Here is a 15654-nt window from a genome sequence, read left to right as displayed (position 1 = left end):
TTTCCCAGTGGTTGAGAGCGGAAAGCATGGAATATTTGTTGTTGTTGTTTAGTCGTTTAGTCATGTCCGACTCTTCGTGACCCCATGGACCAGAGCATGCCAGGCACTCCTGTCTTCCACTGCCTCCTGCAGTTTGCTCAGACTCATGTTGGTAGCTTCAAGAACACTGTCCAGCCATCTCGTCCTCTGTCGTCCCCTTCTCCTTCTGCCCTCCATCTTTCCCAACATCAGGGTCTTCCAGGGAGTCTTCTCATGAGGTGGCCCAAGTATTGGAGTCTCAGCTTCAGGATCTGTCCTTCCAGTGAGCACTCAGGGCTGATTTCCTTAGGAATGGATAGGTTTGATCTTCTTGCAGTCCATGGGACTCTCAAGAGTCTCCTCCAGCACCACAATTCAAAAGCATCAATTCTTTGATGATCAGCCTTCTTTATGGTCCAGCTCTCACTTCAATACATCACTACTGGGAAAACCATAGCTTTAACTATACGGACCTTTGTCGGCAAGGCGACGTCTCTTCTTTTTAAGATGCTGTCTAGGTTTGTCATTGCTTTCCTCCCAAGAAGCAGGCGTCTTTTAATTTCGTGACTGCTGTCACCATCTGCAGTGATCATGGAACCCAAGAAAGTAAAATCTCTCACTGCCTCCATTTCTTCTCCTTCTATTTGCCAGGAGGTGATGGGGCCAGTGCCATGATCTTCGTTTTTTTGATGTTGAGCTTCAGACCATGTTTTGCGCCCTCCTCTTTCACTCTCATTAAAAGATTCTTTAACTCCTCTTCACCTTCTGCCATCAAGGTTGTGTCATCTGCATATCTGAGGTTGTTGATATTTCTTCCGGCAATCTTAATTCCGGTTTGGGAATCATCCAGTCCAGCCTTTCACATGATGGATTTTGCATATAAGTTAAATAAGCAGGGAGACAATATGCAGCCTTGTTGTACTCTTTTCCCAATTTTGAACCAATCAGTTGTTCCAGTTCTAACTGTAGCTTCTTGTCCCACATAGAGATTTCTCGGGAGACAAATGAGGTGATCCGGCACTCCCATTTCTTTAAGAACTTGCCATAGTTTGCTGTGGTCGACACAGTCAAAGGCTTCTGGGTAGTCAGTGAAGCAGAAGTAGATGTTTTTCTGGAACTCTCTAGCTTTCTCCATAATCCAGCGCATGTTTGCAATTTGGTCTCTGGTTCCTCTGCCCCTTTGAAATCCAGCTTGCACTTCTAGGGGTTCTCGGTCCACATACTGCTTAAGCCTGCCTTGTAGAATTTTAAGCATAACCTTGCTAGCGTGTGAAATGAACTCAATTGCGCAGTAGTTGGACCATTCTTTGGCACTGCCCTTCTTTGGGATTGGGATGTAGACTGATCTTCTCCAATCCTCTGGCCACTGCTGAGTTTTCCAAACTTGCTGGTATATTGAGTGTAGCAACAGCATCATCTTTTAAAATTTTAAATAGTTCAGCTGGAATATCATCACTTCCACTGGCCTTGTTATTAGCAGTGCTTTCTAAGGCCCATTTGACTTCACTCTCCAGGATGTCTGGCTCAAGGTCAGCAACCACACTACCTGGGGTGTATGAGACCTCCATATCTTTCTGGTATAAATCCTGTGTATTCTTGCCACCTCTTCTTGATGTCTTCTGCTTCTTCTGTTAGGTCCTTTCCACTTTTGTCCTTTATTATGGTAAGCTTTGTACAAAATGTTCCTTTCATATCTCCAATTATCTTGAACTGATCTCTGGTTTTTCCCATTCTGTTGTTTTCCTCTATTTCCTTGCATTGCTCGTTTAAGAAGGCCTTCTTGTCTCTCCTTGCTATTTTTTTTTTAAATCTGCATTCAATTTCCTGTATCTTTCACTATCTCCCTCACATTTTGCTTGCCTTCTCTCCCCTGCTATTTGTAGGGCCTCATTGGACAGCCACTTTGCTTTCTTGTATTTCCTTTTCATTGTGATGGTTTTCGTTGCTGCCTCCTTTATAATGTTACGAGTCTCCATCCATAGTTCTTCAGGCACTCTGTCCACCAAATCTAAATCCTTAAACGTGCTCCTCACTTCCACTGTGTATTAGCTGCTACCAAGTGCTTCAAGCCTCTCCAATGTTCCTTGCCGGTACAGAGTGAGCCTTCTGAGATCTGAAGCGGCAAAGCTAAGTGCAACATGTAGTAAAGTTTGTAACCCAGACAAATTTGCGAGAAGACATTGTTTTCCCTTCTTCCCTATATTTGTTCCATGCAGCAGCGCTCCGCTTCTGCTGCAGTTCAACTTCCACCAAAAACTGTTGTTCTTCTCACCATCTACTATGGTGGAACTTACACAATTTATATAAATTACGTCGCAGTACATTGTTCCAGCCCTTTCATTTCAATGTAAAGGAAATTCAATGCAAATTGGGGTGGGGACATGTAATCAATTAAATGTAGTTCACTGTAAGAAGACAACTGGGTTGATTTATGGCCTGGACATGAAATGAATAAATGGACATCGGAAAACTTCCGCTCCCATTTTCTCTGACAGCCCTAAACTCTGATACAAGCAACCACTTGTCTCTCACTCCAAATTTGAAGGAAAGGATTGGACATATAGACATACATTTTCCCTGCTTATATATTACATCAAACTCAAGAAAGCACCTGGAGAAGGTGGCTATAATCCTGTAGCTCTGGGGTGTATCTGAAGAAGTGTGCATGCACACGAAAGCTCATACCAATAACAAACTTAGTTGGTCTCTAAGGTGCTACTTAGGGACCCAGGTGGCGCTGTGGGTTAAACCACAGAGCCTAGGGTTTGCTGATCAGAAGGTCGGCAGTTCGAATCCCTGCCACGGGGTGAGCTCCCGTTGCTCGGTCCCAGCTCCTGCGCACCTAGCAGTTCGAAAGCACATCAAAGTGCAAGTAGATAAATAGGGACCGCTCCAGCGGGAAGGCAAACGGTGTTTCCGTGCACTGCTCTGGTTCGCCAGAAGCGGCTTTGTCATGCTGGCCACATGACCCGGAAGCTGTCTGCGGACAAACGCCGGCTCCCTCGGCCTATAGAGCGAGATGAGCGCCGCAACCCCAGAGTTGGACATGACTGGACCTGATGGTCAGGGGTCCCTTTACCTTTACCTTAAGGTGCTACTGGAAAGAATTTTTTTATTATGGTGTAACTATGTACACAGTTTGCTGCAAGTGTTGAATAGGCATATCTCCATCTACCTACCATACCATTCTTTTCATGAGGTGTCCTTTCATAGTTGTGACCCTGTGGGCAGAAGTCTTGTTTATATCTCGGCCTTTTAAGCTGAGATGCATACATCTGAACCCTACTACAGAGTATTTCCCAGCTTTGGCCCCATCCGTCTTGTGCCAGGGCCAATATTTATATCAAAAAATGTATCATTAACCATACATTCTCATATTTTGTGTACTATTTATTTGTGCAGTATCTTGGCACAGTTTTCTAACTAAACCTGTTAGCATGAAATATTATGGATGGTTTCATATCAGGTGGAATGAAAGATTGAGATATTTTATAAGTGCATAGTCTGTGCTGGCTCAGTCCAGGGCATAACCTCCTTTTGAAAGGATTGATTACTTTTATATACGCATTCGCATGTCAACCCATGAGTAAGTCCCAATGAAGACAACGAGCCTTGCTTTCTGGATAAACATGTTTAGAATTGTGCTGTTACAATATTAGATGATTGCAATATTGCTTTGTAATGAAAACCTATTTGTGTGTCTGAACACCATTGCAAAATGGAGAGCAAAACTCTCATTCTAAGAAGTGTGGGTGATATTAATAAGTGCATTTTAATGAATACCTATCATTTTAGAAATCTGCAATGCAAACAAGCAGTTCTAGAAAATGTGTATTGTAATTAGTGCACTTAAAAAAAAAAAGATGCTTTGAAGTCCAAAGCATTTTTGAAATTCAAATGTGGAATGGAAATAAAGGAATCTGCACAATAAAAGGGCATTAAATCATGCCCAAAAATCTCTCTCATTTTATAGATGTAAATATATGCCATAATTAGTGGCAAAGTAACATGAGTTGGATGGTTAGGTTTGTTCCTATTCTTATCATGTAAAATAGCTGTGACCTGAAAAATATAATGCTGTTCCTTTGTCAGGCACTGTTAACAAATAATGAATTCAGTGTGGTTAGTGTTCAGAAAGAGCTCGGCCACATGGTCTCCTCCCACGTCTCTCATGTGTGTCTGCTGCCGTCTTTAGAGGCATGTTGATTCTTTGTCTCCTTCATTCACAAAAAGGCTATTGTAATGTCTCTCCCCCCCCTTTAGATGTGATTTTTATTGCATAACGGAATGAGACTTGGCAAGCGAGTTGCCGTAGAGAGATGAGGTCAGCTGTGTGGACTGACCATCTTTAGCCAGCATTTCAGACACATTTGAAACAAATCTGAGATGGAAGAAACCACTCCTGCTGCTTTCGCCCCCTCTGTTTCCTCGGAGAGGACCGTTGCTGCACGGCGAGCTTTATGGCACTCATAAGCCATTGCTTCATAAGCCATTGCCCGCCCAGCTGCAACTTGGTGCAAGTGTGCTGGTTCCCCTGAATGAGTCAGAGAGCAGCTGGGGAGTAGAGTAGCTTGGCCTGGTCATCAAAAGCCCAGCCATGTGGCAGACCTGGAAGCATTTCCAAAGCTGCAGCACACAACTGGCAGCAAAGTGTGCCAAAGATCCAGATGATGCAGTGTTTTGTGTGTGTGTGTGTGTGTGTGAATTGCTTCACAATTTGGAATCTCTGCTCTTTGAGCACCGTTCAATGAGAAGGAGAGGGAAGTCTAATACGCTCATATGACTGACGCCTCACGGCATTTCCACTGTAATTGAAGCCTCTGTGCTGTTTAACAAGTGACCTCTCCGTGTTCAATTTTAACTACCGAATATTTGTGTTTTAATTATGCTTCTCCCTTGGGAAACCCCCTCTTTTTGTGGAAAAGGGCTTTGTAATCTTTCTGCATTTGCTGCTTTCCTGTTGTTTTGAAGACTCTGTTTAGGCAAGACTATTGTGACACATGCAGGCTGCCTCCTCATTTCCCCGAAGACCGAAAACACTTACCCATGTGGAGTATTTTTCTTGCCTGCAGCCAGCTCAGTTTTGGTGCATGTTGTGGGGTTCTTTTTGATGCATCGTGTCCAATAGTTGAGGGTCTTGATATGTAAAACTTGTTCCATGCCGACAAGTTATAGTATATTGATAGATTAATGCATTATATACTGTAATACTGTAATCAACAGACAGTAATAATAGCAATTTATAACAATTTAACTGCCCATCTGACTGTGTTGCCCTGGCCTCTTTGGGCAGCTTCCAACATATATAGAAACATGATAAAACCTTAAGCTTTAAAAGGTTCCCTATACAGCCTTCAGATGTCTTCTAAAGGTTATATAGTTACTCATCTCCTTGACATCTGATGGGAGGGTGTTCCACAAGGAGGGCACCACTACCAAGAAGGCCCCCTGCCTGGTTCCCTATAGCTTCACTTCTCGCAGTGAGGAAACTGCCAGAAGGGCCTCAGTGCTGGATCTCAGTGACCTGGCTGGACGATGGAGATGGAGCTGCTCCTTCTGCTGCAAATTATAGGCACAGAGAATAATTTTTGCATCTCAGTATGCAAAGGGCACCATTCAGACATGCATTACAGAAGCATTCACCCTTCACTCAAAGTTCTTATTTCCAGCCAAATATGGGGCTGGAGAATATATGTCGTTAATCATTTCGTGTTGTAGTGGTGGGTTATTTTTATGGACCTTGGTTATTTGACTATGTGGCTGGGTTAGCTATCCAAATCCAATTCTAGGCTGATCTTCAGGGTCTAAGCCGAGAAATCCTTATTCTTTCCATGGAACTGCTGTATCATTATATTTTTTTATTCCTTGGGTTAGTACTTGGGCTGTCAAAAGCTTTTACGATTTGGAAGCGCAGAACCCAAGCCTAAGAGAAATAGCGCAGCTGTTGTCCTTGGCAATGAGAATTGTTTCAGGGCACTCCCTCGAAATTTGCCTGGGGCTGCAGGTGTGTTATCTGCATCCCAGTCCCATCTTGCAAAGCTGCTGTGCAAAATCTGCTGGCAGCTCTTTTGCAGCTGCAGGGGATATCAATGCAATTTGCTCTTTTGTGATCTTAAGTCTGCTTTTGATGGGGATTGCTAAAGCAGATCAATTTTTATTTCAAATAGCATTCATAATAAATGCTTTCTTTTTGCAATGTCGGTAGTTGAGGAAGCATCTGTTGTTGTTTTCCTGCAGGCGGACTTAAACTGCAACATCCAAGATGATACAGGAGCATTCTATGGTGTAACTAGTCAGTATGAGAGCTCAGAAAACATGACAATCACCTGTTCCACCAAAGTCTGCTCGTTCGGGAAGCAAGTGGTAGAAAAAGTAGAGGTATGATCTTCAAACTTGCTGCTTGCCTGATTGCTGCCAGGTCACTGTTTTCTCTAGAAGTGTTTTTTTTCCTCCAAGCTGTCCTTGGTTTAAATCACTGAGCTTACAGCAGAGTAAGCCAATTTGGGGGACACCCAGATGTTGTCGCACTACATCCCTCCTCATCTCCAAGCATTGGCCATTCCGCCAGGGGCTGAATGATGGGAGTTGTAAACCAACAAGCTCTGGAGAGCTCTGCATAGGCTACCCCTGGTTTGCAGTTAATACTAATGCAGGATCCTGGTGGATCTATGCATAATTTTGTACTATGGGCTGAATAGAATAGACTCCTTACAACCCAGTTTTGATTTGCTTATCCATTTGGAAGAGGGGAAAGAGACTCCTCTAGGAGGGCAAAGCCATGAATCTCTGTGGTAGCTCTGATATTCTGAAGGGCATCCTGCATACCATGCAGCAGCACCCTCTATTGACCCTTATACGTGTATATTGTGCATGTGTGTATGTGTATACATGCATGTTCACACATGTTTCCCTGTAGTGGAATTTTAGTGCAGGGGTTGCGTTTCAGTTGGAAAGATCCACCGTTCTTCTGTTCCTGCTCACAGATGATCCATAATCAATCAGTACACCCATGCACACAAAACAACTTGAATTAAGTGGTGGCCCTGACCATAAGTTCCTGGAGTTTCAAAGTACCAAAAAGAGTTCCATGTAAGATTTATTCTGTGAGCCTGAGAATGCTCAACACATTGAATAGAGAATATTAATAGTACATTCAAAACATTTCCCAACTCAACAGAGAAAACAGGAAAGCTCCTTTAACGTGGATTTTAGTTGTTCCTTCAAGCCCTAGTTTATATCAGAGCCACAATATCAAGGCAGCATTTAAGGTTATTTTATAAGCAATATATTATTTCCTCCTGTTCCTTTTATGAGAAACTGATATTTTAGCTACATGGTATGTTTAATTTAGTTGAAATAAATTTTCATTTTAATATCCTAAGATTTTAATATCCTATTTTATTTTATACAGTGACTCACAGAATAAATAAAATAAAAAAGAGCTTTTCATTCATTGACAGTTCCGTTCTGTTCTCTTTTGCTTTTTGTCCTTAGACTGAATACGCACGGTTTGAGAATGGCCGGTTTGTGTTTAGAATAAACCGCTCTCCAATGTGTGAATATATGATCAATTTCATCCACAAGCTCAAGCATTTACCAGAAAAATATATGATGAACAGCGTGTTGGAAAACTTTACAATTTTATTGGTAACGTTTCTCTCTTTCACTTTTCCTGGTGGTTTTCTGCAGTTCTTTGGGAGCAGGCAGATTTTTATTTGCAAGGATTAGAAATTCCATGCTCTTGAGTCAAGTACAATGTTACTGCCAAAGGTAGGTTCTGTGCTTTAATTTTGGCTTGCAGAACCTCCAATCTTGCTATTAAATCTACACAGCGGTCCAAACACCCTGTGCTAGGCAGCTTTACGAAAAGCCATGAAGATGTAGCTTTTCTGTGGCAAATCCACCAGAGATAATTTATAAATGGGACCTCTGTGGTAGAGAATTGGATGCATTTATATATCTAGTTGGCCACTCATTAGCCTCTTTGCCTTGACCCTGGATCTAGAACCCAGTGGGGAAAAGAGGCTGAAATCTAGCTGTAGTAAATAATATTTCTACTTCTAGAATTCTAGAGCTTGCAGTAACAGGAGGGCAGTAATCCTTTCCTTGGCCTGGGTGAGTTTTGGGCCTGGTGTCCGCACTGGCTGTCCCACCATAGCTGTGATTGGAGACATGGAAGTTGTGGTAAATTCACTTCCTAGTTGGTTCAGAGCGCAGAGAAAAAAGTGCTTCTCTGGGACACCTGGTAGTTTACTTTGTGAGACAACTCGTTTCAAGCTGTGTTCAATGTTAATCACCTGTTTTGAATGGATCTATCACAGTAGCTTTTGAATACCCTAACTCTGGAAAACTGACCTGCATGGGACCCCTCCTTGTTGTTTGCCCCACCCCTCTCACCTTTATATTTCCTTCTTTTCATCCTCCCTCCTCTCATAGCTTCTGGTTTCATATGCATTACCCTTCTTCCAAGCCCTTAAAGATTGGGAGACGCAGCTTCGATCGAACAACAGCAGAGCTCCCTTGTAGCCTTGTGTTCTTTTTCTTGCTTGACCTTAAATTCAGGGATAAGTGGAACAGAACATTTTGGCTCATGGTGGGTTTTCGCTTCTAGATCGGTTCTGCTCATATCAATGTACTGCTGTGCAGTTTTGCACATTCTCAAAGAGGAGAAAGGAGATTCCTGCAAATTGTTCCTTTAAAATCTTAGCAGCTTGGTTTTCCTGGGAAGTATTCCAAAAATATGCCTCTGGAAGCTTCCCAAAAAGCAGATCCTGCCTTGCCAAATTCTTTTCCAGAAACTCTGTCAGAAATTTGGAGCTGCAGAACCTAGGTCAGAATCCAGTTGAGATGGTTTCCATGAGAAGTCCTACTCAATATGTTGTAGACTACATAGTGCTGGATGTACGGGAGATAGGATTATGCACCCCCCCCCAAATAAGTCTATCTCTCACACCTGCAGAGTACTCTTTAATGTCTATACGCATTGAGTCAGAAGTCAGCATTAGAGAGGCATTAACCAAGAAACCTTGACAGATGAGAGGTGTATGTCTCTTCATATACGAGAGTGAAATTTTGTGTGTGTGTGTGTATCTCCAGTGATTACAATTACATATTTTGCTTTTGTTCCTGTGTTAGCAAATGACCCAGTTTCTAATACCTTGTCTTTTGTCTTTTTTTTATATGTATAAAAACACAAACAGGTTGTAACGAACAGGGACACACAAGAAACTCTACTTTGCATGGCTTGTGTATTTGAAGTTTCAAACAGCGAACATGGTGCACAGCATCACATCTACAGGCTTGTAAAGGACTGAACAGTTATTTATAGACATGTTTTGTTTAACTCCTTATCAAAACACAGACTGTCAACCTCAACACTATGTGGCGGTTCCTCTGGCTGAGCTTTCCCCTACATTTTTCTAAACCTCATTTTAGTGTGTCAATATATATTGTAGCTGTGAAATTCTGGTACAGTTGTACAAATTCTTTCTAAAACAAAGTGTTCTTCAAATTTATAAAAAAAACAACAACCACCGTTCCTTGGGAAGACTATATTTAAGAATTTCAAGGCCTTTGTGGAAGTTTTAATTTTTGTTGTTTGTTGTGTTAGAAAAATATAAGACAGAGCGTTTGCCATGGGAAAACTTAACAGCAATTATAAGAGTTTATGAGGTGTTTTGTCTAAATTAATTTTTAAAAACCCTGTTTTTAAGATGCTAGTGAAATTGAAATGAATTTTAACTATAAGCATAAATTAGCACACAAATTCTTCTTAGAATTATCTTCATAACTGATTACTGTGGACGATACAAACGAATGTAATTCACTAAATTATTTTATAACTGCAACTCAATTTCTGTTTGAAGCCAAATGACAAACATAGCCTTAAAAATGCCTGATGGGAGCAGACAGGTCCTAAAAGTAGGCAAAAAATATTTTTTTTCTTCCCTCTGTATTAAAACTAACCTTCTAACCCATTTAACTTTTCAAGCAGGTATTGCAAAGCGAGAAGACTTCCTCCCTTTTACTAATTATATCTAGTGCATTAAAAAGGTATAAAGTATTGTACTAATAAGGACATTTGTTTATTTAAAAGATGACTCGTTTTGCAATAACTAGGTAAATACTGAAAAATTAGACTTATGGTGTACGTAATCTTTTGTGTGTGGTTATATATTATATGAACAATTTGTTTTTGTTTTCGTTTTTCCTAATGAGTCTATAAATTGCAACACCAAAATTAGTGATAAGCAAATGTAAAGGGGGTGTGTGGAATTAAAGTGACTGTTGAATTACAATTAAACTGTCAGCTGAAAACCACAAAAAAGCACTGTGGTTGAGATGATAATTGATATACAATCAAAAGGTTCATCTGTTTTTAATGTCTTTAAAATGCTAGAAAATCACAGGCTTCGCCAAACAAAAAAAGACACAATTATTACTTTATGAGCCCCATTGAAATCTCCTTCTCTTTCAGCTTGCCTGAAAATGCAAAAACAGGAGGGTTGTCAAGCACTTGACAGACCGCAATGTGCAGTACTTTGGGGGGTTAGAAGAGAGGTGACAATCCTCATATATTGATAAACGTGGCATGGGAGCCTATACAGAATGGTTCCCATGAGCAACAACAAGAGGTGACTCCATACCCAGGCACTTCATACCACTGAGTACTGTCACCCAAAAAAGGCCTGACAATGTATGTGGCTTGTAGATCACAAGTTGTGTAGGTCCATCTTAACAGGATTTGTTCACTCAGTAAGGTGAAAACTCTGGTAGCTAATGGCCTCAAACCATGAAGCATATAAATTTACACTGGATCTTACTATCAATTCCTGCAATCCATTTTCAGACTTCCTAAGACATGGTATATCCCACATCCCCTCCATCACTGTAGAAACATTTGGTGCTCCTAAGAACAATCGAGGAAGAGCTTTTTTCAGATTTATAAATATATTATCACTACACAAGGTTTGATTCCCCTTCAGAGGCAGCTTTTGTAAATATATATATTCTTGCCCTACGTGATGAAAGGCTGAAAAAGTGTCTTGGAACTTGTTTATGTTATTAGTAAATGTTAACCTATGATACAGGGCAGGCAAACATCAGACTTGTTGGGTCTACTTTGATTTTTACCACAACCGCAAAATCTATCAGTCAGAGCCTAGTAAATAAATAAATAAATAAATAAATAAATAAATAAATTGCATCTGAGCACATTCTGAGTTTGGAGATTTGGCTTCAGTTGTAGAACTAAACTGAACGTGCAGTTCATTCACACAAAAGTCTGCTTTTAGTTAGCTGCCTTCATTTCAGCAGCTGAATTTAGATAAAAGAGAGTTGTGTTAGGTAGTGAGAAACTGCAAATCACCCAGAAATCCATCACTACATGAGGTTTGTAGGGTTTGATGAGCTACAACAACTTTGCTACAGTTTCCATTCAAGTATTTGCCTCTCTCCACCTACTGTCTACACTGTAGGGATCAGCAACCTTTTTCAGCCATGGGCCGGTCCACTGTCCCTCAGACCATGTGGTGGGCCGGACTATATTTTTTGGGGGGAAATGCCCCATAAATAACCCAGAGATGCATTTTAAATAAAAGCACACATTCTACTCATGTAAAAACACGCTGATTCCAGGACCGTCCGCGGGCCGGATTGAGGAGGCGATTGGGCCGCATCCGGCCCCCGGGCCTTAGGTTGTCTACCCCTGGCCTACAGCCACTTATGAGAAGCTGTATAGCCCGCAGGATGAAATCATGAACTATGGAGAATGTCTTTCTTTACATTAAGGCACTAGGTCAATAGCTATTGCACTTTGAAATGCAGCTTCGTGCATACTTAAGAAACATATTCAGTTTGCTGCTTAGAATAATTGTAACTTCAGAAAGAAATTTCTTTATGCCTGCATAAAACCTTTCACACTGTTAGAATCCAACATGGGAGCAGGAAATGCTCAAGGTATAAATGACTTGGAGATTTGTCCTATTCAGTTGTCAGAGGAGCTACTCAACTTCTGGAACACTGCAAAACTGTAACACGTTGCATGCAGTCTTCCATTCATGACTCCTATTCAGCCCTTCTCATGGCATGCTGCAGTCAGTCCAGTGCTGTATAGCCTCTAGGCTCTGCAAGTTGCATGCCTTTTGTCCTACAGACATTAAAGCAGATGAACCTCTCAGTCATTTTAACTCTGTGAACTGTAAAATCAGATCCTTATATGGCTGTAACTCTTCATCAGTTTTTAACACTAACGGTGAATTAGCACTGCATCTTATTCATCTAAAGTAGCCCTTTATTTTGAAGCACTTGGTGTTACAAGTCTAAAACTACTTTTTTTAAAAAAAAAATGTTACCTTTTACGAGGCTTTTGGTTTTGATGGATTTGTTTTTTAAAAGAAGTTGGACATTTTTTAGAATAAATGTGCATCTCAAAGCAACTCCTTGAGGTGTGTGGAAGAGCAGTCAGTTTGCAAACCAGGTACACTTCTCTCTTTTGCGTTAATGCAGCCTGGGACACGATTTTATGTAATAACTCTGCTGTTTGAAGAGTCACAATGTTTATTGCATCTCCACTTTTGTAAAACCTTCCCGGGAGCTGTTTGCCTTGCCTTGCCTTTACCTTTACGTTGGGTGTAAACCCCCTCTGCATGTTTCTTCTGGAAAGCCTTAAGTCTGTCAGATGTTTATGTGGGTTGTGTAGTCCAAAAGGCTGCCTGTAAACTGTGAGCTCTTTTGTAAGCTGGAAGCATCTCCCTTGTTTAACTGTTACTTTGTCGTAGGAACTTCTTAATTCCGAGCTGCCAAAGCATTACAATATGCAGTGCCTTAGTGCTATAGTAGAAGTACCTTTTAGCTTACCATGCCAATCTTATGTAGTAAATTAATTGGTTTACTTAAATAAAGGAAAAAGGAAAAAAAAAATCTCCCGAAGAGAAGCCTTTTGGCTACTTGGCCCTGAAACACCGTCCTATATAAGTCACCCCATCACTACATAGTTGGAATATCGATACCAAAATGAAACGTTTTTAACAGCGCTAGAATTTTCTGCAAAAAGTGAATTGTATGAATAATAATGCTGCCTTCTTAAATTCTCATGACCAAATACTTAAACCTTTGTGACTCTCTGCACTCTCGCATGCAAGTGCCTTTGGTTTTGAAATTCCAGCTTAGAAAAGTGCTGCCATAATAAATGACAATTTGTAGAGACCAAAAATATTTAGAGATCACCATAATGCCTTTGGTTTATTGGAAACAGTCAAAACTAACAGGCCTCCATTCTCAAAAGAGTACTTTTTATAGTAGTGTGCTTTTTGCAAATCACAAGAGTGCATCATGCTGGAAAAAACTATTCTCTATGTTATTCAACCGTTTGTGATTGTTTATGCAGCATTGCTGGCTGGCAAGGATAGGAAAGCGGTCAGTATTTCACCCTTTGCCATGTCCCTCTCCATCCAGTCTTGCATCTGAGTAACACGAGTCCATATAAATAGCAGAAGTTCAGGCAAAGGACAAATTTGACTTTATCATCATCATCATCATCATCATCATCATAGTAGTTCTAAATCTGTGAAGATGGTTTTCTTCTTTAAATTTGCACTTGTTTTGTTTACAAAGTTGAGCAGTTGGATGCCTAAAATTGAAAATGAAAGTGTAGAAGAAAATGAAACAGTCCATTTGACCTGTGCTTTTTAGCACCAAATTGTTAGGAATAAATGTCCTTGGGGAGACCCTTGAACAGCACCATTTCCTATTTCATTGTAGGAAAGAGTGCCATTTTAATACCACCCATGCATTTGGGCAATACCATGTTTTTCGAGAGACATCAACAGCACTGACATTGGTTCAGAGGGATACAACATAATTAATAATCACTGAGAACTAATAGCAGTAAAACCAAAAGCTTGGCAGAGGAGATTTGTAGCTGTGAATACACTTTTGTTTTTAATAGACAAAAAAATAATAATTTTTATTTAAAATTAGTGTGTAGCACACAAAGTGGTAAATATATGTAGTTATACCCCTCCCGTTTTCTTAAATTTGTATTTCTTCACTTTCTTCTGACATCTTCATCTAGTAAGGATTGCTTGGCTTCAGAAGTACACGGGCCCCAGTCACACTTAACACTAAGCCGAACTTGGTCTTGGGATGAATGAGCAAGTGTCCTGGTGCACAATATGAAAATCACAGCCACTTCACTCTCCCTCACTTCTGCTGCTGCAACGGTACCAGGAACTAAGCCATAGTTTGGCTTAGCACAACATGTGAACCCAAGCTTGTGGTTTATCTCCCTGCAAACAACCCAGGAGTGGCACACGAAGAACAAACCTTGGTTACAGTTTGTGTTTTTGCTTGAAGCAAGATATTTCATGAGCCCAGGTTCATAGATAAACTGTGGCTTAGCTACTGGTAATGTGGCAGCAGCGTGGCTAGGGAAGAATAAAGAAGCCATGGTTTTCTTCCTGTGCACCGGCATGCTTGCTCATTCATGCCAAGACATATTTTGGCTTTGCATTATGTGTAAATGGTGCCAAAATAGATCTACAGCTATTGAATATATCTGCTGCAACAGATATAGGTAAGCAAGTGGCTGGAGTATATTTTATTGCAAATGAATGAATTTATTTATTGTTTGGTGTACAAAATTTGGGGGGGGGGGATAATGGTACAATTTGTGGCAGTTGAAACATAGCTTACTTTACAAATGTAATGTTGTTCTTACTTGAATTCTAGAATGATTTTATTTAGGTACCGTACCACTATACTGAATAATTTGCAACTTTAGTAACTAACTACCCACTTCCCACCCATTCGAGAGTCCATTCAGGTTAGCAACTGCATTGAATTCAACTTTCCTGTTTTGTCACCTTCAAGTAACAGAGTGAACTATTACACTGAATGGAAGTTGGCTTGCAGAACTTGAAAAGTTGAAATCTTTATACTTTATTTCCTTGATCTAATTCCTAGGGCATTCTTCCTTCTCTATGGCTCAGTTTGGACATCAAGCCAAACCATGATTAAAGATGCTTAACTATGGCTTAGTGTGGTGTCTACAAGGCATGGCTATGTTAATTCAATCTAGTAGTAAAGCCTAATCTAAAACGGTGGTTCAGAGGAGGTTTGTGATTCATATTTTCCACTACCTATGGTTCAGATGTCTGAATTAACAGACCACCATAGGTTGGGCATTGCTCAGCTTCCGGAAGCTGCCACATTCTGGCAATGGACGTGAACTTATGAAGCTGAATGCGCAGAGGTGGAAAATGAAAGCAGACAAGTAGCTCAGAACCATGGTTTGCCTGTCATACTCTAAATAATAGTAAGCACAAACCATGTCTTTGAGAATTTAGTAGAAGTCAGTTAGAGAGCAATGCATTAACATTGGCCCACATCATCAACACATGTCATGCAAAATACGGTTCTTTAGGGACCAATATACGTTCACTGTCTGTGGCTGCTGTTGAGAAGCTCTTCTGTTTGCTGGAAGTCCATGCAACAGAGACTTAAAACTCCTTTGCATCTGCCATGTATGCCGTTCTAAATGCACACCAGGGCAGCTCACCCTTTACACTCCCCCCACCCCGAGCCCTACCTACTGTGGGACCCTACAGTAAAGCATTCATTGGGGGTTCTTCAATG

General features: G+C 40.8%; 1 protein-coding gene across 12 annotated transcripts in view; it reads left to right on the top strand.

The window, feature by feature from the left end:
• TEAD1 (TEA domain transcription factor 1) overlaps window positions 1–10220 on the top strand; it is a 178529-nt gene extending 168309 nt beyond the window's left edge. For all 12 annotated transcript variants that reach the window (XM_033152197.1, XM_033152266.1, XM_033152274.1 and 9 more), the window contains 3 exons: window positions 6256–6396; window positions 7513–7665; window positions 9219–10220. In XM_033152197.1, coding sequence (XP_033008088.1) covers window positions 6256–6396; window positions 7513–7665; window positions 9219–9332 — 408 coding nt within the window. In that variant the 3' untranslated portion in view covers window positions 9333–10220. The remainder of the gene's footprint in view (window positions 1–6255; window positions 6397–7512; window positions 7666–9218) is intronic.
• Window positions 10221–15654: the final 5434 nt, after the last annotated feature.

Source organism: Lacerta agilis, chromosome 1, assembly GCF_009819535.1.
Source record: "Lacerta agilis isolate rLacAgi1 chromosome 1, rLacAgi1.pri, whole genome shotgun sequence".
Taxonomy (NCBI): domain Eukaryota; kingdom Metazoa; phylum Chordata; class Lepidosauria; order Squamata; family Lacertidae; genus Lacerta; species Lacerta agilis.
Note: the sequence above shows the minus strand (reverse complement) of the source record. Positions and strands in the feature narration are given on the sequence as shown.